Below are 27,801 nucleotides of genomic sequence, written 5' to 3'. Positions count from 1 at the left end.
GCTAGACAATATGTTGAAGGTGTTGGCCTCCCTGTGTTCTCTGTCTATGCCATGATGTTTAGATTGATTCTAATCTAAAAAGTGAGATAACGAAGTTTTACATAAATTCATGCAGTTTTTGAGCTCAGAGTTGTACACAAATGCGTGCAGTTTTTGAGCAAAGTACAATGTAACTCTGCAAGTACAAATTCACCCCACAAAATATATGTGTGCATGTGGGTCTTTATCTGTCTGTGTGGATTGGGGGTTGTGAGTATGAGAAAGTGTATGTATGTGTGTGTGTCTAGTGAGTGCAGAGTGTCTTAAGTCTGTGAGCACCCCCTCACAGACTTAAGACGCTCTGCACTCACTACACACACACACATACATACACTTTCTCACACTCACAACCCCCAACCCAGACAGACAGACAAAGACCCACATGCACACACACATTTTGTGGGGTGAATTTGTACTTGCAGGGTTACATTGTGATGTACAAATTTTTCACTATATTCATTGAATATATGTGACAATTAAAGCTAATTCTAATTCCACAGTCATTTGGCAAAATGAGTTCCAATATCCCCTGCCCCTTTGTTCTGGTCACCTTTCTATAGAAAGGATGTTGTTAAACTTGAGAGAATGCAGAAAAGATTCACAAAGATGTTGTCAGGTTTAGAGGGTTTGAGCTTGTAGGGAAAGGCTGAAAAAGCTGGAGTTTTTTTCTCCCTGGAGCTTTGGAGGCTGAAGGGTGATCTTACAGATGTTTATAAAATCATAAGAGGCATGGATAGAGTGAAAAGCCAAGACCTTTTTCCTAGGATGGAGGAGTCCAAAACTAGAAGGGATAGGTTTATAGTGAGAGAGGAAAGATTTAAAAAGGACTTGAGGGGTAACTCTTTCACCCAGAGGGTAGTGCATGGATGGAATGAACTGCCGGAGGAAGTGGTGGAGGCTGTTACAATTACAACATTTTTTTAGATTAGATTCTGTACAGTATGGAAACAGACCCTTCGGCCCAACAAGTCCACACCGACCCTCCAAAGAGTAACCCACCCAGACCCTTTCCTCTACCCTATATTTACCCCTAACTAATGCACTTAACACTAAATGAGTTTTGATGGGTACATGAAAGAAGGGGTTCAGAGGGATAGGGGCAAAATACTGGCAAATGGGACTGGGTCAGATTGCGAAGTCTGGTTGGCACAGATGAGTTGGTCTGAAAGGACTGCTTCTGTGCTATATGACTCTGACTCTGAGTGAGGATTCACTGTCTCCCCCTTGAGATTGAGGTCAACATCACATTAGTTTTTAAAAAATTTTTCATACCTGTACATTGTCTTTGAATGACTTTTATGTATGGAAATCTAAATCTGTTGTTGCCCCACAGTTTGTCATCACTAAGTATCCCGAGAATGTTTTGATTTTCCCTTGCATACTAAACAGATGACTTGGATTTCCAAAGGGAGGAAGCGAGAAAATGGGGTTGAAAAACCTATTGCCATGATTGAATGGCAGAGCTGTGTTGATGGGCCGAATGGCCTAATTTCTGCTCATATGTTTTATGGTCTTACGATTACCTTACACTTCCCTATGTTGAGCTCCATCTGTGGTAATTTAGTTGATTTATAATCTGTCTATAACTGAATTATAACCACCTAATTAGGTATCATTTGCAACCTTTTGTGTACGTTCTCTATTCCTTAATCTAAGTTCCACCAGTCAGTAAATGTGTGCCATACCACTACCCTGTCCCTTGCCTGCAAGCCAATTTCCAGTCTACATTTCCAACCCAGTATTAGAGGGTTATTCTCCAATTCAAATGCTTTTATTTTTGAAAGTAATATATTGTGTGTAACCTTGTCAAATATCTTTCAGTAATCTGCATAGGCACCATCCATAGTTCAACATCCGTTCACCATGTTAGTGATCTCTGGCGTAAAACAAATCAACAACATTTGTCAGATGTGAGTTACTCATTACAATTCCATGCCTCATCTACTGTCTAAGTACGCCATCACTCTGCACTTGGTGAATGGTCTTAATAACTTGCCACAGCTGACAGGCCTGTAGTTAAATGGACTTTGTCTTTCATAAATAATAGAGTGACATTTGAAATGTGCTAATCTAATCTCATAGTCTCCAAATCTACGTAACTTGCAAATATTGTGATTAAGATCCTAGAATTTCTTCACCGGTCTGCTGCATTTTAGAACATAGAACATTACAGCGCAGTACAGGCCCTTCGGCCCTCGATGTTGCGCCGCCCTGTCATACTAATCTGAAGCCCATCCCACCTACACTATTCTATGTACGTCCATATGCCTGTCCAATGGCGACTTAAATGCACTTAAACTTGGCGAATCTACTACCGATGCAGGCAAAGCATTCCATACCCTTACTACTCTCTGTTCTCATCTTCTGACTCCCAAAAATTTCTATATATTTTAAGCCACACTTTATTTTTATTTGTACATGGCATGTGTGTATTGTTGGCAACGTCAGCCGTTATTGCTACCTTCAACAATAATTTCCATTCCAGACTTTTGATCGAGCAACAATGAAAGAACTGTAACATATTGAGTTTGTGCATCTTTCAGATAGTACACATTGTTGCTATTGTGAACTGGTAGTGAAGGGAATACATGTTTAAGAAGATGAATAGGGTACTAACACAGTTGGCTGCTTTGTGCTGGATGGTGACAAGCTCCTGGAGTGGCATTGAAGTAGCATTTAATCAATCAAGTGAAGACTATTCCATTGCCCTCGTGGAAAGTTTTGGGAGTCAGAACATGAATAGCCTGCAACAGAGTACAAAACTTTGACCTTTCTTGTCACCACAGTATTTACAGTATTTAGCTGTTCTCATCACTATTGACCTGAGTATCTTGATTTTTGACAGTTGGCAATTTTGTTGAATATCAAAGGGATGTAGTTAGATTCTCTTGGTGTCGGTCATTGCTTGGAACTGATTTTACTTTTCATTTATCAGCTCAATGTGGGATGTTGTTCATGTGCACTGTCACCTTCACTTTTTGCAGAGTTGCAAAAGGCACTGAATCTTGTAATCACGCCCATTTCTGGAATTATGATGAAGGAACAGTTAAAGTTGGTTGGACCAAACTACTTCCTGAGGAATTCTTGTAGCTAGATCCTGGGGCTAAATTGATGGGTGTAATAAAACTACAACCATTTCTTTTATATTAGGTATGATTTCAGTCAGTGGCGAGTTTTCCTAATTTTCATTGATTTTACTTGATGCCATAATTAGTCAGATGCTACCTAATTTCAAGGACGGTCACAATCACCTCCTCTCTGGTCTTTGGATACTTTATCAGTCCTGGTTTAAACATGAATAAGGTCTGGAACTAAATGATCCTGGAGGACCTTAAACTGAGTATCAGTGGGCAGGTAGTCATTGACTAAATGTTGTTTTAAAGAAATGTCATGATTGTCTATTTCCACCTCCTAACACTGCCTCACTTTACTATTGCTGAAAACCCCGTTCATGCCTTTATTACCTCTAGACTTCACTATCTAATATACTATTGGCCAGCCTCCATCTTATATCCTAAACCAACTTTTACTCATTCAAAATTATACATCTCAACTTTCCCAGGTCCATTTGCCTATCCTAGCATTTTGACCTACAGTGGTTCCCAATTAAGCAGAGCAATAATCTTAAACTTTTGAATTTTGGTTTCACATCCATATTCCGAGTCACTTCCAAGCCTCCAAGCCTTCGGAGTCTTTGCATTCCGCCACTTGCAGGCTGTGCTTTCAGCTGCTTTGGCGGCTAAGCTCTAGGTTTTCCTCCCTAAACCTTTCCATATCTCTCTGTTTCTCCTCCTTGAAACTACTTTTCAAAAACTGCATCTGTGGCTTTTGGTCTTCGACTCTTTTGTCCTGATATACTATATTGTCAAGATTCTTATGGTAATGCTGTTATGAAGTACCTGAGGACATTTTACTGTGTTGAAAGCTCTATATAAATGTAAGCTGATGTTTTCTTCTTGGTTTGATATTGCCATTTACCCCATTTACTCAGCTGAACCTGTGGGACACTGAATTATATCTGTAAAGGAACCAACAACCAATTATGTGCTTATCAGCAATCATTACTCACCTTTTCTACGAATCAGCACCTCTAGAGAGATAACCATTTGGTCTTCAATTTCTAGACATTGCTCTTAATTTCGTACCTTATGGTCACTCTTTTTGTATGTGTCAATGACATTAGACAAATCAAATAACCTTTGGGTAATAGGATTGAATTGCCATTGTTGAGTCAGGAACTGGGAAATGAGCTCATACTCTAGCTGAGAATTAGGTAGTGGGGTCATGCTCCAGCCATTGGACGCGGAACTCACTTTTGGGCATCCATCTGGCATTAAATTTATAGCACTAGAGTTTTTTTGTATTCATTCATGGAATGGGGGTGTTGCTGGGCCAGCCCATCCTAGTTGCCCGTAATTATAGTATTCCACTTTATTGAGGAAACGTGCTTCTGTTTTTGTATAGCATTGCTACCAATTCCATAAGATGATACAGTCTATCACAACACAGATATTCTTGTCCATGAAATTAGACATTTATATTGACCTCTGCTATCCAATACATTTTTCATCATGAAACCACTTGCATGGAAATGCTTAAGTTAGTTCTGAAGCTTTCTTTACTGCAGAGGTCTGGATGGAGTAGAATTTGTACGAAGCACCCAATATGTCAATAGTCCGACGAGGGAAGGGGCCATATTGGACCTAGTACTGGGGAACGAGCGGTAGAAGTTGCGGTGGGGCATTTCTTTGGGAACAGTGACCACAATTCTGAGTTTTAGAATACTCATAGATAAAGAAGAGAGTGGTCCTAAGGGAAGAGTACTAAATGGGCCAAGGCCAATTATATCAAAATTAGGCAGGAGCTGGGAAATGTGGATTGGACACAGCTATTTGAAGGGAAGTCTACATTTGAGATGTGGGAGGCTTTCAAAGATAGGTTAACGGTAGTGCAGGATAGGCATATCCCGTTGAAGGCAAAGGATAGGAAGGGCAAGATTAGTGAACCGTGGATGACAGGAGAAATTGTACGACTAGCCAAGAGGAAAAGGGAAGCATACAAAAGGTCGAGGCAGCTAAGAACAGAACGGGCCCTGGAGGAATATTGGAAGAGTAGGGCAAGTCTTAAACAAGGAATCAAGCGGGCTAAAAGGGATCATGAAATAGCTTTAGCGAGCAGAATTAAGGAGAATCCCAAAGCATTTTATTCTTATATAAGAAGCAAGCGGGTAACGAGAGAAAGGATTGGTCCACTAAAAGATAATGAAGGAAGACTGTGTGCCGTACCTGAGAGAATGAGAGAGATTTGGATGATTACTTTGCATCAGTGTTCACTGAGGAGAGGAACATGTTGAATCTTGAGATTAGAGATAGACGTTTGATTAGTCTGGATCACATTGGCATACGTCGGGAAAATGTGTTGGGTATGCTAGAGGTTATTAAGGTGGACAAATCCCCAGGACTGGATGGGATCTATCCCATGTTGCTGAGGGAGGCGAGAGAGGAAATAGCTGGGGCCCTGACAGATATCTTTGTGGCATCCTTAAATACAAGTGAGGTGCCAGAGGACTGGAAGGTTGCTCATGTTGTCCCCCTGTACAAGAAGGGTAGTAGGGATATTCCAGCTAACTATAGACCAGTGAGCCTGATGTTGGTGGTGGGGAAGTTGCTCGAGAGGTACTGAGAGAGAGGATCTATTTATATTTAGAAAAGAATGAGCTTATCAGTGATAGTCAACATGGTTTTGTGCGGGGGAGATTGTGCCTTACCAACTTAATAGAATTCTTCGAGGAAGTGACCAAGTTGTTGGATGAAGGAAGGGCTGTTGATGTCATTATACATGGACTTTAGTAAGGCGTTTGATAAGGTTCCCCACTGTAGACTAATGGAGAAAGTGAAGTGACATGGTGTGCAGGGTGTTCTAGCTAGGTGGATAAAGAACTGGTTGAGCAACAGGAGACAGAGAGTAGTAGTTGAAGGGAGTTTCTCAAAATGGAGAAACGTGACCAGTGGTGTTCCACAAGAGGGCACTGTTGGTATGATCAGCAAGTTTGCAGATGACACAAAGATTGGTGGAGTAGCAGAAAGCATAAGGGACTGTCAGAGAATACAGGAGGATAGAGATAGACTGGAGAGTTGAGTGGAAAAGTGGCAGATGGCTTTCAATCCAGACAAATATGAGGTAATGCATTTAGGCAAGACTAATTCTAGAGCAAATTATACAATAAATGGAAGAGCCTTGGGAAAAATTGATGGGCAGAGAGATCTGGGAGTGCAGGTCCACTGTACCTTGAAGGTTGCTGCACAGGTGGATAGAGTGGTCAAGAAGGCATATAGTATGCTTGCCTTCATTGGACGGGGTATTGAGTATAAGAGCTGTCGAGTCATGTTAAAATTGTACAAGACATTGGTTCGGCCGCATTTAGAATAGTGTGTACAGTTCTGGTCGCCACATTATCAAAAGGATGTGGACGCTTTGGAGAGGGTGCAGAGAAGGTTTACGAGGATGTTGCCTGGTATGGAAGGTGCTAGCTACGAAGAGAGATTGAGTAGGTTAGGTTTATTTTCATTAGAAAAAAGGAGATTGAGGGGGGACCTGACTGAGGTTTACAAAATCATGAAGGGTATAGACAGGGTGGATAGAGACCAGCTTTTTTCAAGGGTGAAGGATTCAATAACGAGAGGTGATGCTTCCAAGATGAAAGGTGGAAAGTTTAAGGGGGGATACACGCGGCAAGTACTTCACACAGAGGGTGGTGGGCATTTGGAATGCGTTGCCAGCAGAGGTGGTAGAGGCAGGCACGGTAGATTAATTTATGATGCGTTTGGACAGATGCATGTGTAGGTGGGGAGCAGAGGAATACAAATGCTTAGGAATTGACCGACAGGTTTAGACAGTACATTTGGATCGGCTCAGGCTTGGAGGGCTGAAGGGCCTGTTCCTGGGCTGTAAATGTTCTTTGTTCAGAGGGCTGTTGATGCTGAGTTTATTGATTTATCATTGGTAAGGGAATTGAGGGTTATGGGGATAAGGAAGGAAAGTGAATTTGAGGATTATTAGATCATCAGCTGAATGGTGGAATAGACCTGATGAACTAAATAGCTTCTTTTCCTATGTCAAATGGTCTTAAGCCTCTAAGTTAGCCTGTTCAAACTTTTGGAACTACTTTTGTGAACAAAGATGGAGGACCAATATGGCATGACAGATAACAGGACTTTCTCATTGGTTCAGTTCCAGAAGTGCTGGCAACTCTCCTATGCTTTGTCCGAGTGCCCACTTTTTCTGTGCAGGTCACAACGATGGGCAGTACGAGGTTCTTCATCTGTAGGTTCAGCCATCGCAGCTAAGCCCAATCCTGCCCTTGCACGCTGTTCACATGCGTTGTTTCTAGTTGGAACGGATGAAGAAAGAATTGAGCTGGAAGACTTTACTGGCTTTTGCTCTGCATGGCTTGTGAGTGCGAGACTCCATGGTGCCCAAGCCATATAGATGGAGCTTTCCATGGCAGTGGTTACCACACACATTATTGATGCATTTGTTAGTTTTTGAGCTCCAAAGATGCAATGAAATGGGACACCCATATTTTTTGTCGGATTTGAAAGCTGTTGTCAAATCTTCATTTCCAGTTAAAAATGCAGACCTAGGTCTTTATTCCCTCCTCTTTTCCCCATTAGTCATATTAATTGTGGGTCTCCATACTCCAGCTGTAGTAAGATAGTTGTTAAATAGGACAACGGCACATTTGGATGCAAAGTCTCATTTTTCATGCTACCCAAACTTAAAAGCTTTGTACCCCGACAACTATTGTTTGCCAATAAATCCTTACCGCTAATTTGAAGGAAGCGTTGCTATATCCTTGTTTTTCCTTTCCCTTTTTTCCTTCTAATTCTGCTGTACGACAATTCTGCTTGTTCCCAGTGTCTTCTCTGTACTAATCTGATTCTCAGCAGTTACACGGGTTGTTACTGGAGTGACACTGAGATGCACAGTTCATAAAGGATTCCAAACAAACCACTGTGACTTGCGCTTTCTTTAATCAATGTTGGATCAGGCTGCTGATTTTGACAACAGTACAATCTCTTGGTGTCAGTTTAGTGCATGCTATACTGAATGCAGCATACGTCACCAGATTTCAGAAAATTGCTGCTCACTGATCCAGGAGTTTTGGTATGACACAGTACAGAAGCAGATCTTTTAACTCCTTCAAGTTTGTATTAACGAGCCAAACTCACTTTGTTGCTAGCTCTGTTGTATCCTTTAATATTTGTCTTTTTCAAAAACAAGCATTTATTAATGATGTTTGTGAAACAGAAATCGATATTGTACTTGCCATCTATAAAGACTTTTTAAAAATAATTCTACCCTTCAATTCTTTCTGTAAACTTAAATTTATACTTGTTCACGTGGTGTTATTTCATTAACTGTAAAAATTGTCACTGAGTAGAGTTTATGGAGTGTTTTGATTCTGATGCTGTATTGTAAAATTTCCAAGGACAGAGACTTTTTTCATTAGATGCAATGAAAAATTAGATGAATATCAGGCTTTGAATGGGCATGAGGGTTACACTGTTTAACCTGGGAACAGCATGCTTAGGAAGGCAAGCTTGGATATAAAACCACATGGTTAGATAAATGTTTTAGGGTGTAGTTTGACTTAGGTGAGTGACATTAAATTATCGAGGATGAGAGAGAATTGGACGAAGGCTGACACTTAGCTTGATTTTTGCATAGTTTAGAAAATGTTGCTGCAGTCAGAGCATTTTCTGGGCTTCAGAGGAACTGAGAACAAAACAAGAATTTCACATTTTAACTAAAAATATATTCAAGAAAGTTACATGGTGTGCATCCTCTTCACTTGTTTGGTATATGGTATTTGTCAGTTGAATGCTCATTACAGAATAATGCAGAGTGAGGTCAGGCCCTGATTTTGAAGTTGACTCTTTTGATTATTTTGTGGCAGGTGTCGACATGCAGCCATTGCCAAGTATTTTGGAGATGAGGTCCCAGCCTGTAATCGAGCCTGTGATTACTGCAAGAACCCAGAGATTGTGATGAGACAGTTGGATTCTCTTCAGAGATTCGAAATCAGCAAAGCTCAGACATCTGTTAAAATGCCAACATCCCAGGGGCCTTTTGGGTACATCCATGATCTGTATGAAGGAGGAAGAAAGGGCTATGGCTTTGAAAGGTAATGTTCCTTTTGGCAAGATTTATTATCGACATGTGCAATTGATGTACCGCTGGTATATGCAAATGTTGGCACTTTGCTTGAACATTGTAGGAAAGGAGACAAGCCATCTTTTAAAGGGTTCTCATTCTCAACATTGCACTATGGAGCTGCATAACCATCTCTCTCTCAAAGCACAATTAATGTTGGTTTATCATGAAAACAGATGTTTTATTGTTGGTTTCAGATTAATGGATTTAAGGAAAAATTCTCCTCAATTGTCCAATTGGTTTCACGCTTGGCTAACAGTACAACGTTATCTTTGAAACCCGATGGATGTGACTGGAAAAAAAGTGACTCCTCAAAAAAAAACTGTGAGGAATTAAATTGCTTATTCAAGGGTGGGATGGTGGCTCACTGGTTAGCACTGCTGCCTCACAACACCAGGCACCTGGGTTTGATTCCTGCTTTGGGCGACTGTCTGTATGGAGTTTGCACATTCTCCCCGGTCTGCGTGGGTTTCCTCCAGGTGTTCTGGTTTCCTCCCACAATCCAAAGATGTGCAAGTTAGGTGAATTGGCCATGCTAAATTGCCCATAGTGTTCAGGGATGTGCAGGTTAGGTGCATTAGTCAGGGGTAAATATAGCATAGGGTAATTAGTCTGGACAGGTTACTCTTTGGAGGGTCCGTGTGGACTTGTTGGGCCGAAGGGCCTGTTTCCACACTGTAGGGATTCTATTCTTAACAAGTCTGTGAACCGGAAATAACTTGTTAAATGTAAAGCCAACTGGTTGCTGCATGTTCAGCAACATGGGATCCTGCATGTAATATCAGATTATTATAAAATGAATGCTTAAAATCCTGTGCTTGTTCACAGATCAAAAAATTGCTGCTTGAATATTTGCAATTTATCCAGTATTGGTAAACAGAAACATACAATCAAAGCTTTTATCTTGTGCTTGTTGGGACTGACAGCAAGGAATCAAACAACATGATAAGATAATGCTAATTGATTGACCATATTTGGCATGAGCTCTCAACCTTAGTTAGCTGAGAAATCTCAAATCAAGCAAATAAACTCTGGTCAGGACATGTCAGTGGGGAATGCACCAAAAATTGGCAGTTCCATTGACCTTTTGTCAATGAAAATGGTACAACACGTGATCAAATTCCTTTGTCAACATAGAACAGGTTCCTTTTTGTTAATTATATGTAGCAAACAGAAAGGGCAAATTCATTATGCTGTCAGCCTGACTGATCTTACATTGGTTTCTCACGTAGTTCTTAGCTCAGTCAGGGTTAGTTAATAAATGGCATCCAGTTGAAGAATCACATCTAATGTTAGGCATGGTCTTCTGAAGTTTGCAAGCCTGGATTGGTTGAGCAAGATCAGCACATCGGCTGTGGTGGATGGTCGAAGGGATATGTTGTTTGATATTATCTGGCTATCATTTGAGACCTATGATGTACATACTTGGTATTGTATCCTCGTTGAAAATTATTTAAAGTTTTTGTGAAGATCTGTAGCTCAGGAGCTGGTTGGATTCGTTGTTGGACTGTTCACCAAGCTGGTAGGTTTGTTAATAGATGTTTCATCACTGATGATGTCACCCAGAAAGTGGACAAAATGTCTGCCATCAAACCTACCAGCTTGTTGAAAATTATATCCAGGGTAATTTCTGTTGACTGCATTGTTCAGGATCAAATGTGGTCTATAAGTCTTTTCATGAGTTTGCACAAGATACAGCAAGTAACGATTTGATTAGGGTAGCTATTATCACTAAAGATATCTCAAAAATTTGAATAAAGGTGAAGCTTGCTGTCATAAGCTGCTACTTTGCAGTAAACATACACGTTGTGTTCTTGAGTATGGGAGACTCCTATGAAGTCAAAAAGACATTTTGCCTGCCGTACAAATGAGTCATGTGATATGAGTTTGTGTGGGCATAATGCCATCTTTGTAAAAAGTCATAAATCCCAACGTCTGGCAGACTGCATCAAACAACACATCCCTTTGACCGTTCGCAGTGTGCAAAATGTATTTAACCAGCTTGTGCTTGCAAAATCAGAATAGATTCTACAATTGGGAATATTCATTAAATAATTCTGACTGGAAACTAATTGAAGATCAGTTAGGTTGTGTGAGGTATATTTACATTGCTAGAAACTACATCTCTTAACATACAGGGTCCTGTCCTATTTAGGCATAAAGGCATTTGTCCCTTCATTCCACCTCTTCCATTGAGGGAAGGTCATAGAGAGTGTCAATCTCTGCTGATTTCCCCACGGCAGAACTTTGACCAGTCAGAATCTACCTGCTTCGTCTGAGCTGTAATCTTTTCGTTTTTTCACAAAACCATGGTGAAAGATTTGGTTCACTGTAGGACACAAACAATAAGATGGAATTTCATTCAAGTCGAAACCAAAGTACATCAGGACGCTATTATTTCAAACTTGGCATGTAAAAGCCTGGAGAGTTTAGCCAGAAGAAAAGGACAAGTTCCACAATATCAAATGAATCTGTATATTCAACATTTTTAACAAATCACATTGGCATGAATTTACAGACAGGCAGCAACTGCTGAGTGTGTTAGGAGTTGTCACGTTGTGAAAATGGTCTGTTGCAAATTCTTGCAGTCTGGATTCTTGTTATTTGACCAGTTCAATCGTCCTGTTTTTAACAGAGTCCACTGTCTTTCAGATATGGTAATGAAGATGATGATAATGAATCAGATGGAGAAAATGAGTCCAGAAAAAAAGAGTGGAATGCATTTTTTCAGAAACAGATGAAACTGCGGAAGGTAAAGTTGATACAGAAAATTGATTTAAGATCAGGTAAACACTTGGCCAATTTGGTAGCTATTAGCAGCAGTAAATTCAATTTGCATTAAATGATGATGAGTAAGTATCAGACTCTCAGCTGTAAAGGATGATGTCAGCAGTACAGAACTGAAAGGGGAGAGGCAGGTGGAAAGTGATATGATTAGATACTCTGCTTCCCATGCAAGGTATCTCCTAATCTCTAACTCTATTTCCCATAGAATGGAGAGTCTGAAAAGGATAACTTTGTACCACCTGGTGAGTCTGATTAACATTTATTTACACGTTTCATTGTTTGTTGCATATATTTTCAGTGTAAAGGAAGTGTAGAAGTCTTGTGCACTGTGTATGATAATCCCATCATCAGGTTTGTGCTGTTACTGGCACAAAGACTTGGCCAGGCATTGCCACATCCATCCTCTCATGTCATGTAAGCATGGAAAAAAACTCCTGAATGCCAAAATCTTCTGAGGTAAACTTATGAAGAATATTCAGCACCAGTCAACCGAATTAGTTTATACAGTCCCTTGTGACCAAAAGGTGACTTTATTCCATTCTGTAGATGTGGGTCATGAGGTGACTAAGTAGTCCAGTGTTGGATCGTACACCCTGCTGTATGTGGGGCAGATAGTGTTTGAAGAGGAAATGGGTGGGATGCGCGGGTTTGTATATGTTCCTCTTTTGTTTGCAGCTTGCCTCTACCTGGGCCTATTGAAGATGTTTGGGATGGTTGGCACCTCAGCAGATATTCCATCTCCAGTTTGGGTGGTCTTGAGAAAGAGATTTCCATTAGACAGTGGGGATTTTGCATTTTTTTTGGTAGACTTTCAGAACAACATTGAAACATTTTCTTGTTTTGGAAGTCTTATGTTAGGAATGTGGATGATGTGGCTCACCCAACACAGCTAATTCACAGCTGATTGTCAGTAACCAGTCCCTTGAAGCTGGGGGTATTGGCCTGAGACAGGACCCTGATATTGGAGTGCCTATTTTGCCACTGAATTAGCAGGATTTTGTGGAAGCATTATTGTCATATTGCCTTGAGATATAATCCTGTGCATTGTCCATGTCTCTGATTCATACAGAGGTGCAGGTAGAACTGTTGTCCCATAGATCTTGAGCTTGGTTCTGGGTTTGAGGTGTCTATCATCAAACATCACGTTCCTCATATGGCCAAAAATTGCAATGGCTCAGATGGAGTTGATGTTGAATTTCATAATCATTATCTGCCCTTGTTGAAAGGAGACTTCCAGATATGCCTCATCAAATACCTCAGGAACAGTATCCCTTGTTAAAATAACTCTGAATACACCAGTGTTACATTTTCTACACAAGCTGCTCTGTAGTATGTCTGATGCTCAGGATTAAATTTTGAGCAGTTTTACAAGGTGGATCTGTATCTGTTGACAAGTTTCAAAACTGCCGTGAATAACTGAAATTTTTGCTGTAATTGTGAAGTTTTGTAGCCGTGTCCTTCACATGCATAACTTCTGCACCTATGCTGATGCCCAATTCAAAGACAATAGTCCAATATACCAGGAAAAGGTGCTAGGTCTAGAAAGTTTAGAGGTAAATCAGTAACGTAATAAGATGGGTGACATCTACACTGTATTTGAAAAGAATAGATAAAATTTCATTCTGCAGCAAAACAAACACATCTCCAAGAATTCTTCTGTTGGAATAAATGGATCTTTCTCAGAGTGGAGGGTGATGACTAGACAGGTAGTGCAGGATTCAGTGCTTGGGTCACAGATATTACAATATATGTCAACAATTTGAATGATGGAATCAAATATAATATTTCCTGGTTTGCTGATGACACACCTTGGGGGGTGCTGTGAGTAATGAGGAAGTTGTAAAGAGCCTTCAAGGCATTATGGGAAAGTTATCTGGGTGGGCAAATGCTTAGCAGATGCCAAACAAAGTGGATAATTGTGAAATTATCCACTTTGTTGGATAAACAGAATGGCAGAGGATTGTTTAAGTGGTGATAGATTAGGAAATGATGAACAAAATGCCACTGAAAGCAAACGTGCAGATGCAGCAAGCAGTTAGTGTGGGCACGTGGTATATTGGCTTTCATTAAAAGAAGGTTTGAGTACATGAGAAAGGAGGTCTTACTGCAGCTGCACAGAACCTCGATGACACCACATTTGAACGATTGTGTGCAGTTTTGGTCTCCTTTACAAAGGAAAGATATAAGTACCATAGAGGGAGTGCAGTGAAGGTTCACTAAACTGATTCCAGGGTATGGCAGGTTTACCAAATGAAGACAGAATGGGTTAACTAGGATTTAGAATTTAGATTTAGGATTTAGAAGTATAAGACGAGATCTCATTGAAATATAAAGTTCTGACAGATTGGATGCACAGATGTTTCCTCAGTTTGAACAAAAATGAGAAAATAATTCTTCACTCTTAGTGGTGTACTCATGGAATTCTCCATCACATTAGGATGTGGAGGTGATATCGTTGAACATGTTTAAGGAAGAAATTGATAGATTTCGAGAATTTAAAGGTATCAAGAGGTATGGGGAGGGTGGTGAGTATGGTAATATGGTGTTGAAATACAGGATCAGTCATGGTTATGCTGAATAACAGAGTGGGCTTGAAGGGCTGAATGACCTACTCCTCCTCCTCTGTGATTCACCAAAAAGGACAAAAGGACGGGTGGTGAAAGAACAGTTAAATTAGCAAGTCAGCCCAGACAACTGACGCTGGTTGAACACTACCTGTCCCATCCCACCCATATCCACAACAAATTTATAATCCAGGAGTGGCAAAATGATCATGAAAATAACTTGGATCAATAAGGTGAGGAAAATTTTGCAAAACCCTTCTCAATCCTCCTTTGGCAATCTAAGCTAGTACAGAAAATCTCTCTGATGAAGTTTACATTAACTGCTAATCCTCTTAGTATAAAATCTCAACATCTAGAACACCATAGCCATAATATGATCCAAGTATTCGAAAGGGTACATAACCGGGGGAAAAAAGATATTTACACTGAGCCAAAAACTAAGATTAATTGAGAAGACCATAAAAGTAATAGATTTTAAACTGGGATAAAAATAGAAATATTGGAGAAAGTTAGCAGGTCTAGCAGCATCTGCAGAGGGAGAAACAATTAATGTTTTGAGTCTGATATGATTCTTCATGCCAGAACTGCTGTGTTTCTATTTCAGACTGCTAGCATCTGAATATTTTGCTTTTATTTTGATTTTAAACAGGGGTGCTTGGGATATAAATATGTAAGAATAAGAGTTAAGGAAATGGATTAGAGCTGATTAGAAAAGAAAGTGTTGAGTGAATTGAAGGTATGACAGATACAAATGAGAACCATACCTTGGTTTATACAGCAGACTATGGAGTGGAAGTGCGGAAAAGAAAATGGACTATTTGACACTACGGCTGTAGACAACGAAATAGCACTAGGGATAGTGATGGAAATCTGAAGTAAAAAAAGGCACGCTATTCTGATACCATTGATGAATGCCAAAGAGAAAATCACAAGCATTAACTGCAATTTTGTAATTATTTGGAAGTTGTGCCACCTCTGTTTGAAAAGGAGGGGATTAAGTATGACAATATAAGGTTCATCATATATTCTTATAATCTAAGCACTTGGGTTCTAAAGTTGAGATAATTCACCACAGATTGGAGGAACAGCACATTATTTTCTGCATGCACAGCCTGCAGCTTAGACAACTTAACATTGAATTCTCTAATTTCAAATAACCTTCCTACCTATCCTCAGGCTCCCTTTCTCGCCCTGCCTCATCTCTTCCATTCCATCTCCCAACCAGATTCATCCCATCGACCAACCAGGTCATATCCATTACCTCTGTCCAACTATCAAACTATCACAACCTCACCATTTTGCTATTCTCCCCATGCGCACCCCCCCCCCCCCACACATCTAATCCTGAAGAAGGGTTAATACCCAAAACATTGACTTGTCACCGGCCCAGGATGTACATTATTTATCAATTTACCCAACTTCAAATTAGCCACACAGCTAGCTATCATCTCATTTAAATGGATGTGCTATTCTTTAAGGCCGCAACTCTCTTTCAGATCTTTTCTATAGAAACATGGTCAGAAGTTCTCAAATGTGATAGGGAATTGATGAAGGAGGGAGGAGAATACTGTATGATTATCTTTTCTATAGAGCTGGCATAGACACAGGAGCTGAATCCGGTACTCCTGTGCTATAAACTCTAAATTTGAGAGTGTGGTGCTGGAAAAGCACAACAGGTCAGGCAGCATCCGAGGAGCAGGATAATCAGGAATGAAGGGCTTTTGCCCAAAACATTGATCCTCCTCCTCCTCGGTTGCTGCCTGACCTGCTGTGCTTTTCCAGCGCCTCACTCTCGACTCTAATCTCCAGCATCTGCAGTTCTCACTTTCGCCCATAAACTCAAGTCTATGATAGCACTTAGAGAGTTCAGTGCTTTGTCAGCCAAAAGGCCTGGTAAATTTGAAAATTAATGTTATATCATGTGTGCTTTTATTTTAAGATCCTGACTGCCCCCTCCGAGATGCAGCTAATCGGAAAATACCCAAGTTGTCTGTCAAGGTACTGAATAGCATTACCATAAATATCCTCTTTAAGAAGTAGTATGGATTGAAATAGTAATTGAACTGCTATGCAATAACGAATGATATTGATTTAAGTTGGTACCACTGTATACATATCTAGGGATGTACAGTGGGTGTTCACTATTTATATCAGTAAGTTGGAAGCAATGTATAGTGCAGAATGAACTCGAGTTTAAAACTTGACATTTCTCATATAACATACATGTTTGTAGTTACACAACTGGAGAAACCCTTTGGGTGACATTGCCTAACCAATATATTCTGGACAGTATCTACACAAATTGGTCTGCAGATGGATTACAACAAATGTTATGATCCCCATTGAGGAACTGTGACCAAAAATAGCCAAATTTACCAAAGAACCCAAAAGAAGAGATTACCAACAGGATTGATGCCAAATTTGTAGACAATGCAACAATAGGTAGGAAAGCAAGAGAAAGGAAGCTGTCAGAAGAATGCAACAAACCTGCAAAAAGAGGTAAAACTTAAATCATTGGGCAAAAAAGTTGGCAGATAGAGTATAATGTGGGGAAACCAAAGGAAGTCCACTTTGGTAGAAATAATAGAGAAGCAGAATATTATTTAAATGGAAAGAAGCTGTAGGATGCTACAGAGCGGAGGTATCTGGGTGTCCTGAGACATATATCATATAAAGTCAACAAGCAAGTACAGCAATTAGGAAGACAGATGAATATCATTGCAAGGGGATAGTATATGTAAATCAAAAAGTCTTGCTACAACTGTACGGGACATTGATCAAACCACATCTAGTGCACTGTAGAATTTAGGACACATCAAGGAGGGATGTACTTATATTAGAAATAGTTCAGAGATGGTTTATTGCTGATTCTTGGGTTGATGGGTTTGGCTTATGATGTGGACCCACACTCATGGAAATTTAGGAAGATGGGAGGTTATAAAACCATAAGATATAAGAACAGAAGTTAGGCCATTCAGCCCATCGAGTCTGCTCCACCAATCAGTCATGGCTGATAAGTTTCTCAAGCCTATTCTCCTGCTTTCTTCCTGTAACCTTGATCCCCATGATACTCAAGAACCTATCTATCGCATCTTAAATATACACAGTGACCTGGCCTCCACAGCCATCTGTGGCAATGAATTCCATCAACTCAGCATTCGCTGGCTGAAGTAGTTTCTCCTTATCTCTGTTCTAGAAGGTCTTCCCTTTACTGTAAGGCTATGCCCTCAGGTCCGAGTCTCTTTTATCAATGGAAACATCTTCCCAACATCCACTGTGTCCAGGCCATTCAGTATTTTGTATGTTTCAATTAGATGTCCCCTCATCCTTCTAAACTCCATCAAGTATAGACCCAGAGCCCTTAAATGTTTTCATTCCTGGGACTATTCTCATGAACTTCCTCTGAACATGCTCCAGGACCTTTAGATCCTTCCTGAGATATGGGGCCCAAAACTGTACACAATGCTCCAAATGTGGTTTGACTAGAGTCTTATAGAGCCTCTGAAGTACATCTCTACTGTTATGTTCAAGTCCTCTCAAAATAAATTCCCAACTACTGACTCAAAGTTTACCTTGAGAGAATCCTGGACTAGAACTTCAAAGTCTCTTTGCACTTCAGACTTCTAAACTTTTTACCCATTTCGAAAATACTTCATGTCTCTATTCTTTCTATCAAAGTGCATGATTTCAGACTTTCCCACGTTGTACTCCATCTGCCACTTCTTTGCCCACTCTCCCAAGCTGTTTAAATCTTCCTGCAGCATCCTCGCCTCCTCAATGCTACCTGTCCCTCTCCTTCTCTTTGTATCATCTGCAAACTTAGCCAGAATGCCCTCAGTTCCTTCATTTAGATCGTTAATGTATAAAGTGAGAAGTTGTCCCAAAACTGAGGCTTGCGGAACACCACTTGTCACCGGCTGCCATTCCCACTCCATGCTTTCTGCCACAAAGTCAGGCTTCTATCCATGCTAACACGTTGTCTCTAACACTGTGGGCCCTTAACTCACTCAGTAGCCTCTTGTGTGGCACTTTGTCAAAGGCCGCCTTGAAGTCCAGGTAGATAACATCTATTGGCTCTCCTTGGTCTAACATGCTAGTCATTTCCTCAAAGAGGTCTTGAGGATTTGTCAGGCATGACCTCTCCTTGATGATACCATGCTGACTTTGCCTATTTTACCATACACTTTCAAGTATTCAGAATTCTCATCCTTCACAATGGATTCCAATATCTTACCCATGACCGAGGTTAGGCTAATCGGTCTGTAATTCCTGACTTTTGCCTTACTCCCTTTTTAAATGGGTCTGTCATGTTAGTGATTTTCCAGTCCTCTGGGACCCTTCCTGACTCTAGTGATTCCTGAAAGATGTCTAACGCCTCCACTACCTCTTCAGCTATCCCCCTTAGAACTTTGGGACGTAGTCTATCTGGTCCAAGTGATTTATCCACCTTTAGGGCATTCAGCTTTTCTGGCACCTTCTCCTTGGTGATGGCCACCACACTCAGCTCTGCCCCCTCACTCTCTTTAATTTTTGGGATATTACTCGTGTCTTCCACAGTGAAGATTAATGCAAAGTAATTATTCAGTTCCTCAGCCATTTCCTGTTCCCCACTACTATCTCTCCAGTGTAATTTTCCAGTCATCCAGTGTCCACTTTTGCCTCTCTTTTGCCCTTTATATATCCAAAGAAACTCTTGGTCTTACTTTCTATTACTGGCGCACTTACCCTCATATTTAATCTTCTCCCTCTTTTTTTCGTAGTCCTGTGTTGATCTTTGTAAGCTTCCCAATCCTCTGGTTTCCCACTGCCCTTCACTACATTATATGCTTTCAATTTAGGTTTTATGGTATCCCTGTAGCAGGCTTCTTTTTTCTCTGGACGAGTCTCTGCTGTGTCTCCTGAATTACCCCCAGAAACTCCTGTCATTGCTGTTCCACTGTCATTCCTGCTAGGCTCTTCTCCCAGTCAGTTCTACCAGCTCCTTCTTCATGCTTCTGTAGTTGCCTTTATTCAGCTGTAATATCATTACCTCTGATTGTATCTTCTCCCTCTCAAATTGCAGAGTAAATTCATTCATATGATCACTGCCTCCTAAAGGTTCCTTCATCTTCAGCTCCCTTATTAAATCTGCCTCATTGCACTACAATACTGGATTCGGTATTACCTGTTCCCTAGTGGGTTCCACCACAAACTAATCCAAAAAGCCATCTCATTGACGTTCCACAAATTCCTTTTCTTGCAATCCACTATCAACCTGATTTTCCCAGTCCACGTTCATATTGAAGTCCTCCATAATCACCGTAGCTTGACCTTTCCTATGCATCTCTTTTATCTCCTGGTGTATCTTGCGCCCCAGCTTCTGACTACTATTTGGAGGCCTGTACATAACTCCAACTATGGGTTTTTTTTCACCTTTGTGGTTCCTTAATTCTACCAACCGAGATTCTACACCATCTGACCCTACTCCGTTTCTTACTATTGATTTAATTTCATTTCCTGCTAACAAGGCAACCCCACTCCTCTCTGTCCACCTGCCAATAATTTATTTTATAAAATGTATTGCTTTACAAAATGATGGAATATTTTATCGAGCTATAAGATTTTGAGGTGGCTTGATAAGGTGAGTGCAGAAAAAGTGTTTTTCTTCAAGGAATTTAGATTGAGGCTGAGTTAGAACCCTTCAGCCCATGATGTTGAGCCGAGGATCATTCCTAATCTAAAATAAAATCACCTAACCTCCGCACCCCTCAATTCACTGCTATCCATGTGCATGTCCAGCAGTCACTTAAATGTCCCTAATGACTCTGCTTCCACCACCACTGTTGGTAATGCATGCATTCACAACTCTTTGCGTAAAGAACCTACCTCTGACTTCTCCTCTATACCTTCCTCCTAATATCTTAAAACTATAACTCCTTGTGCCAGTCAATCCTGCTCTGGCGAAAGGTCTCTGGTTATTGACTCGATCCATGCCTCTCATTACCTTGTATACCTCAATCAGGTCACCTCGTTTCCTCCTTCTCTCCAAAGAGAAAAGTCCGAGCTTAGTCAACCTCTCTTAGTAAGGCAGGCCGTCCAGGCAGCATCCTGGTAAACCTTCTTTGCACCCTCTCTAAAGCCTCCGCATCTTTCCGATAATAAGGTGACCAGAACTGGACACAATATTCCAAGTGTGGTCTCACCAGGGTCCTGTAGAGCTGCAGCAAAACCTCGCTGCTCTTAAACTCGATGCCCCTGTTAATGAAATCCAAAACACCATATGCAGAATCGGCAAGAAGGAGACAGTAAAAACTGCAGACGCTGAAAGCCAGAGTCAATAGATGTGGAGCTATAGAAGCACAGCAGGTCAGATTGCATTGGAGGAGCAGGAAAGTTGACATTTTTGGCCGGGGGTCTTCATCAGGGAACAATTTCTCCTCTGCCATAATTCTCAACATTGATGTCCCACAAGACTATGTACACAATCTCTTTGTGTGGCCAAAGTGTGTTGTCACTCCATCTCAAATTCACTGATGACACCACTTTTGTAAGCCAGACTTCAAACAATGATAAAACAGAATATAGGAAAGAGATGGGGTGCTTGATGGCATGGTGTAAAGATAACAATCTCTGTCAACATCAGCAAAATGAAAGAGCTGGTCATTGACTTCAGGAAGGAAGGTTGAGGGCACATCCTTGTCTACAATGGTGCTGAGGTGGAGATGGTCGAGAGCATGAAGCACCTAGGAGTGACTATCACCAACAATCTGTCCTGGTCCATCCAGAAAGCACAACAGTGCCTCTATCTCCTCAGGAGATAAAGGAAATTCAGCATGCCCATAAAGACTGTTACCAATTCTTGATGCACCATATTAAACATTCTCTCTGACTCCATCATGACTTGATATGGCAACTGCTCTGCCCGAGAAACCACAAAGAGTTTTGAACACAACCCAGTCCATGATGCAAGCCAACTTTCCATCCATTGACTCCATCTATACTTCTTGCTGCCTTGAAAAGGCAGCCAACACATTCAATGATCCCGCCCACCAGGGTTACAATCTCTCCCAATCTCTTTCGTTGGGCAGAAGGTACAAAAGCTTAAACACAGATACCAACAGATTCAAGAATAGCTTCTTCCCTGCTGTTATTAGACTTCTTAATGGACTTAGAGTCATACAGTCCTACAGCACAGAGACAAACTGGTCCATGCCGATCAAAATGTCTATCCTCGCTAACCTCATTTGCTTGGCCCATATCCATGTAAACCTTTCCTATTCATATATTTGTCCTAATGCTTTTAAATGTTGTTAATGTACCCGCCTCAACCACGTCTGTTGGCAGTTCATTCCATATGCGTACCACCATCTGTGTGAAAAAGTTGCCCCTCAGGTTCCCTTTTATTCTTTCTCCTCTAACCTTAAACTGATGCTCTCTAGTCCTCAATTCCCCAACCCTGGGAAAAAGATTGAGTGCATTCACCCTATCCATAAGAAGTGTGGTCGCCTCAGTCTCCTATGCTCTAAAGAAAAGCAGTCCTAACTTTGTCCAATCCTTCCCTATAACTCAGACAGTTGAGTCCTGGCAACATTTCTTCTGTACTCTTTCCAGTTTAATACTTTCCTTCCTATAACAAGGTGACCAAAACTGAACACAATACTCTAAGTGCAGCCTCACCAATGTCCTGTACAACTGCAACGTAACTTCGCAACTTTTCTCCTCAATGCAACAGTTTCACTTCCTGTCTGTGACTCCACTTTCAGAGAACCGTGCACCTGAATTCCAAAGTCCCTCTGTTTCACTACACCTTAAAGCCCTACCATTCACCATGAAACTCCTACCCTGATTTAACTTTTCAAAATGCAAGACCTCACTCTTGTCAAAATAGCTCATTTACCATTTCTTGGCTTGCTTCCCCTGCTGCAATTTCTGACAACTTTCCTCACTGTCCATGATTTCTCCTATTTTAGAGTCAAATGCAAACTTACTAATCATGCCTTGTACATTCTCATCCAAATCATTGATATAGATAACAAACAGCAATGGGACAAGCACCAAGCCCTGAGGCACTCCACTAGTCATAGATCTCCAGTCTGACAGCATCCTTCCACTATTACCCTCTGCTTCCTACCATCAAGCCAATTGTGTATCTAATTTGCCAGCTCCTCCTGAATTCTAAGTGATCTAACCTTACAGTGCAGCCTAACATGTGGAACCTTATCAAAGGCCTTACTGAATTCCATATCGACTATGTCTACTGCCCTGCCCTCATCAACCTTCCTGGTCACTTCATCAAAGAACTCTAATAAATTTGTGAGGCATGATCTCCCACACACAAAGCCATGCTGACTATTCGTCATCAAACCCAGTCTTTCCAAATGCATGTACACCTTATCTACCTTGATTTAACTTTCCAAAATGGAAGGCCGCACTCTTATCAAAATAGCTCATTTACATTTCTTGGCTTGCTTCTTCGGCTGCAATTTCTGATAACTTTCCTCGCTGTCCATGATTTCTCCTATTTTAGAGTCAACTGCAAATTTACTAATCATGCCTTGTACATTCTCATCCAAATCATTGATATAGATAACAAACAGCGATGTAAAAACGAGTTAAAACAATAACTGCAGATGCTGGAAACCAGATTCTGGATTAGTGGTGCTGGAAGAGCACAGCAGTTCAGGCAGCATCCAAGGAGCTTTGAAATCGACGTTTCGGGCAAAAGCCCTTCATCAGGAATAAAAGGGCTTTTGCCCGAAACGTCGATTTCAAAGCTCCTTGGATGCTGCCTGAACTGCTGTGCTCTTCCAGCACCACTAATCCAGAACACACAGCGATGGACCAATGTTAGGTGCGTTAGTCAGAGAGAAATGGGTCTGGGTGGGTTACTCTTCGGAGGGTCGGTGTGGACTTGTTTTGGGGTGGCACGGTGGCTCAGTGATTAACACTGCTGCCTCATAACGCCAGGGTCCTAGGTTTGACTCCAGCCTCGGGCGACTGTCTGTGTGGAGTTTGCACATTCTCCCCGTGTCTGTGTGGGTTTCCTCCAAGTGCTCTGGTTTCTTCCCACAGTCCAAAGATGTGCAGGTCAGGTGAATTGGCCATGCTAAATTGCCCATAGGTTAGGTGCATTAGTCAGAGGGAAATGGGTCTGGGTGGGTTACTCTTCGGAGGGTCGGTGTGGACCTGTTGGGCTGAAGGGCCTGTTTCCACACTGTAGGGTATCTACTAATCTATTTATCTCACAGAATCTTCTCAAGTAACTTACCTATCACAATTTTAGGCTTACTGTTCGAAAATTCCCAGGTTTTTCTTTGCAGTCCTTCTTGAATAAGGGCACAACATTCCCTACCCTCCAGTCTTCTGGGACCTCACCTGTGGGTATTGATGCAAAAAATGAGCCCCCGCAATTCCTTCTCTCGCATCTTGGTTATATCTGGTCAGGACCAAGAGATTTATCCACCTTCATACACTCTAATACATGCAACACCACCTCTACTGTGATCTGGATTATCCCCAAGTTCCCAAGTCGTCTTGTCTTTCTTCGTGGTAAACACTGAGCAGAAATATTCATCGAGGACCTCACCCATCTCCTGCAGTTCTGCACATATATGTCCACTTCGGTACTTGAGGGGTCCTATTCTCTTTCTCTTTAGTTATTCTTTTTCCTATAATATACTTAAAGAACCCCTTTGGATTCACCCTAATCTTCTCAACCAAGGCTATCTTTTGCCCCCTTTTTGGCCTCCTGATTTCCTCATTCAGTAAACTCCTTTTCTCCCTATATACCTCCAGGAATTCCCTTGATTCCAGCTGCTTGTACTGGAGCTATACTTTCTCCTTCTCTTCTGATCAAAGCCTCAATATCTGTCATCATCCAGGGTTCCCTATTCCTGTCAACCTTCCTTTTCACCCTCAAAGGAACATATAGACCTTGACCTCTATCTATCTCGCATTTCAAGGCCTCCCACTTGTCACTTTGCCTCCAAACAAACTAACTCCAGTCAGCCCCTGCAAACTCCTGTCTAATTCCATCAAAGTTCACCTTGCCCTAGTTTAGAACTTGAACCTGCGGACCTGTTTTGTCCCTCTCCATAACTATTTGAAAATTATTGGAGAACTATGATCACTGATCCCAAAGTGCTCCCCCACTGTCACCTCTGTTATATGTCCTGCCCTATTTCCCAAAAGTACATTGAGTTTTGCCTCTTCCCAAGTAGGATTCTATATAATGCTTGAGGAAGCTTTTCTGAACCCACCTAACAAATTCCACTCCATCTAAGCCCTTAATGCAATGGCAGTCCCAGGCAATATTAGGAAAATTAAAATCCCCTGCTATGGCAACCCTCTTGCAAGTTTCATCAATCTTCCTCCATATTCATTCTTTTCCCGTTGACTACTTCAATAATGTCACCACCCTCTTTTTTTTATTTCTTAGCTCCAGCCACAAAGCCTTACTTCAGTTATTTCATCTCTGATTTCTGCTGTGATACTTGCCTTAATCAAAAATGCAACTTCCCCTTCCCTCTTTCCACCTAAAGCACCTGTACCCTAGCTACCAATTATTAAGCTGCCAGTACTGTCCCCCTCAGGCATTTCTGTCATGGCTATAATATCCCAGGCCCACGTTACCTATCCATATTCTGAGTTCATCAGCCTTACCTGTCAACCCTCTTGCACTGAAATTGATGCAATTTAATCCAACAGGCATTCCTTGCTCCCTGTCATGTTCCAGCCTGACCTGTCTCTTCGCTTTGCTATTTCGGATTACTGTATCTCCTTCCAGCTTGGCATTTGCCTCCCTGCTGTTGAGGACCTTCCGCCAATCTAGTTTATACCCTCTGTGTAGCACTAGCAAACCTGGCCACCAAGATATTGATGTTTCGGGCATAAGCCCTTCTTCAGGAAGAAGGGTTTATGCCCGAAACGTCGATTCTCCTTCTCCTTTGATGCTGCCTGACCTGCTGCGCTTTTCCAGCAATGCATTTTTAAGCTCTGATCCCCAGCATCTGCAGTCCTCACTTTCTCCACCAAAATATTTGTCCCCCTCCAGTTCAGATTCAACCTGTCCCTCTTGAACAGGTCACCTCTGCCCCAGAAAAAACCCCAATGATCTAAAAATTTGAATCCCTGCCCCTCCACCAATTCTTTAGCCATGCATTCATCTGCCATATCCTCCTATTGTTATTATTTCATTTTTTTTACCCTCACTGGCATGTGGTACTGGAATTAATCAGGAGATTACCACCGATGAGGTTGTGGTTTTTAACGTTTTTCCGAGCTCTCGATATCACTCCGCAGGACCTCATCTCTATTTCTATCTATGTCATTTGTGCCAACATGCACAATGACTTTTGGCTGCTCACCCTCCCCTTTGAGAGCATTCTGCAGCCGCTATGAGACATCCTGGACCCTGACACCTGGGAAGTAACACCATCGTGGATTCCTGTTTGTGGCCACAAAATCTCCTGTCTGTCCACCTGACTATTGAGTCTCCTATCACTAAGGTCCTGTTGACCTTTACCCTTTCCTGCTGTGCCCCAGAGCCAGTCATAGTGCCACCAATCTGGCTATTGCATAGTTATCAGGGAGAACTTCTCAAATTTTAAATTTAATGTTGATCATGCTGTTTGTGCACTTTCTCTGCGGCCGTAACATTGTATTCCTCGTTCTGTTCTATTACTCTTATACACTTCATATGGTACGGTCTGCTGTATGCATGCACAACAGAATGTTTCACTGTATCTAGATACATGTGACAATAATAAATCAAATCAATCAAAGATCAATCAAACAGTTCCAGGAATATCCTTATTGTCACGTACTCCAGTACAGGAGTACATCTTAGGCACAAGTACTTAGGTACAAATCTTGGATACAAAAGAGGAATAAGAGGAGAAGTAGTAGCATTACTTAGTGTCTAAAATAAAAAGATAGAATAAGATAATTATAACATAGTTCAAGGATTGACACTACACACCAGTAAAGAATTTCAAATTGCCCAGCAGTTCAGCACATGGTCTGACCGCTCATGCCAGACCCCAGTCTAACAACTGTCCTGCTCCGCTCCAAGCCTCCGGTCCACTGGTATTGGCACTCAGTTGCACCAAGGTAAGTTATGCTGCTCCAGGCCTCATCTCCCGCATCAACGCTGCTCTGGGCCTTGCCCCATCCTCTCGTTTCTCTGGGCCTCACCACACCCCCTCATACTACTCCAGGTCCCCCCTGCGCTGTAATGGGCCACGCCCCCCCACCCTCCTCCCCGTTTCTCGTCTCCCACCCCTCCTGCTGCGTCCCCATCTATTTCCGTACATTCTGTATCTTCCATGTCCTTTTCCACAGTAAACACTGATGGAAAATACTTGTCTAGTATCTCCTCCATCTCCTGCGGCTCTACACATAGGCTGCCTTGCTGATCTTTGAGGGGCCCAATCTCTCTCTAGTTACCCTTTTGTCCATAATGTATTTGTAAAAGCCGCTTTTATTCTTGTTAACTCTATTTGCCAAAGCGATCTCATGTCCCCTTTTTGTTCTTCTGATTTCCCTTTTATTTTTACTCCTACTGCCTTTATACTCTTCTAAGGATTCACTCGATCTATCCTGTCTATACCTGACATATGCTTCCTCTTTTTTCTTAATCAACCCCTCAATTCCTCTAGTCGTCCAGCATTCCCTACACCTACTAGTCTTTCCTTTCACCCTAATAGGAATGTACTGTCTCTGGACTCTCATTATCTCATTTCTGAACGCTCCCATTTTCCAGCGGTCCCTTTACCTGTGAACATCTGCCCCCAATCAGTTCTTGCCTAATACTGTCAAAATTAGGCTTTCTCCGATTTAGAGCTTCAACTTTTTTTTAAGATTAGATTACTTACAGTGTGGAAAACAGGCCCTTCGGCCCAACAAGTCCACACCGACCTGCTGAAGCGCAACCCACCCAGACCCATTCCCCTACGTTTACACCTGCTCCTAACAGTACGGGCAATTTAATATGACCAATTCACCTAACCTGCACATTTTTGGACTGTGGGAGAAAACCGGAGCACCCAGAGGAAACCCACGCAGACACGGAGAATGTGCAAACTCCACACAGACAGTCGCCTGAAGTGGGAATTGAACCCGGGTCTCTGGCGCTGTGAGGCAGTAGTACTAACCACTGTGCCACCGTGCTGCCCACGTGCCACCATGCCACCCACTTTTAGATCTGGTCTATCCT

The 27,801-nt window shown here is 41.6% G+C and overlaps 1 protein-coding gene across 7 annotated transcripts in view; it reads left to right on the top strand.

Moving 5' to 3' along the window:
* The window catches only part of recql5 (RecQ helicase-like 5), a 147,991-nt gene that overhangs the window by 85,289 nt on the left and 34,901 nt on the right, over nt 1-27,801 (top strand). For all 7 annotated transcript variants that reach the window (XM_043714283.2, XM_088000381.1, XM_088000380.1 and 4 more), the window contains exons 8-11: nt 8,999-9,226; nt 11,908-12,007; nt 12,248-12,284; nt 16,546-16,604. In XM_043714283.2, the coding sequence (XP_043570218.2) occupies nt 8,999-9,226; nt 11,908-12,007; nt 12,248-12,284; nt 16,546-16,604 (424 nt within the window). The remainder of the gene's footprint in view (nt 1-8,998; nt 9,227-11,907; nt 12,008-12,247; nt 12,285-16,545; nt 16,605-27,801) is intronic.

This window comes from Chiloscyllium plagiosum, unplaced genomic scaffold (assembly GCF_037043375.1).
Source record: "Chiloscyllium plagiosum isolate Xiang-an unplaced genomic scaffold, Cpla_swu_hap1 HiC_scaffold_25, whole genome shotgun sequence".
NCBI classification, from domain to species: domain Eukaryota; kingdom Metazoa; phylum Chordata; class Chondrichthyes; order Orectolobiformes; family Hemiscylliidae; genus Chiloscyllium; species Chiloscyllium plagiosum.
This window is presented reverse-complemented; position numbering and strand designations above follow the sequence as displayed.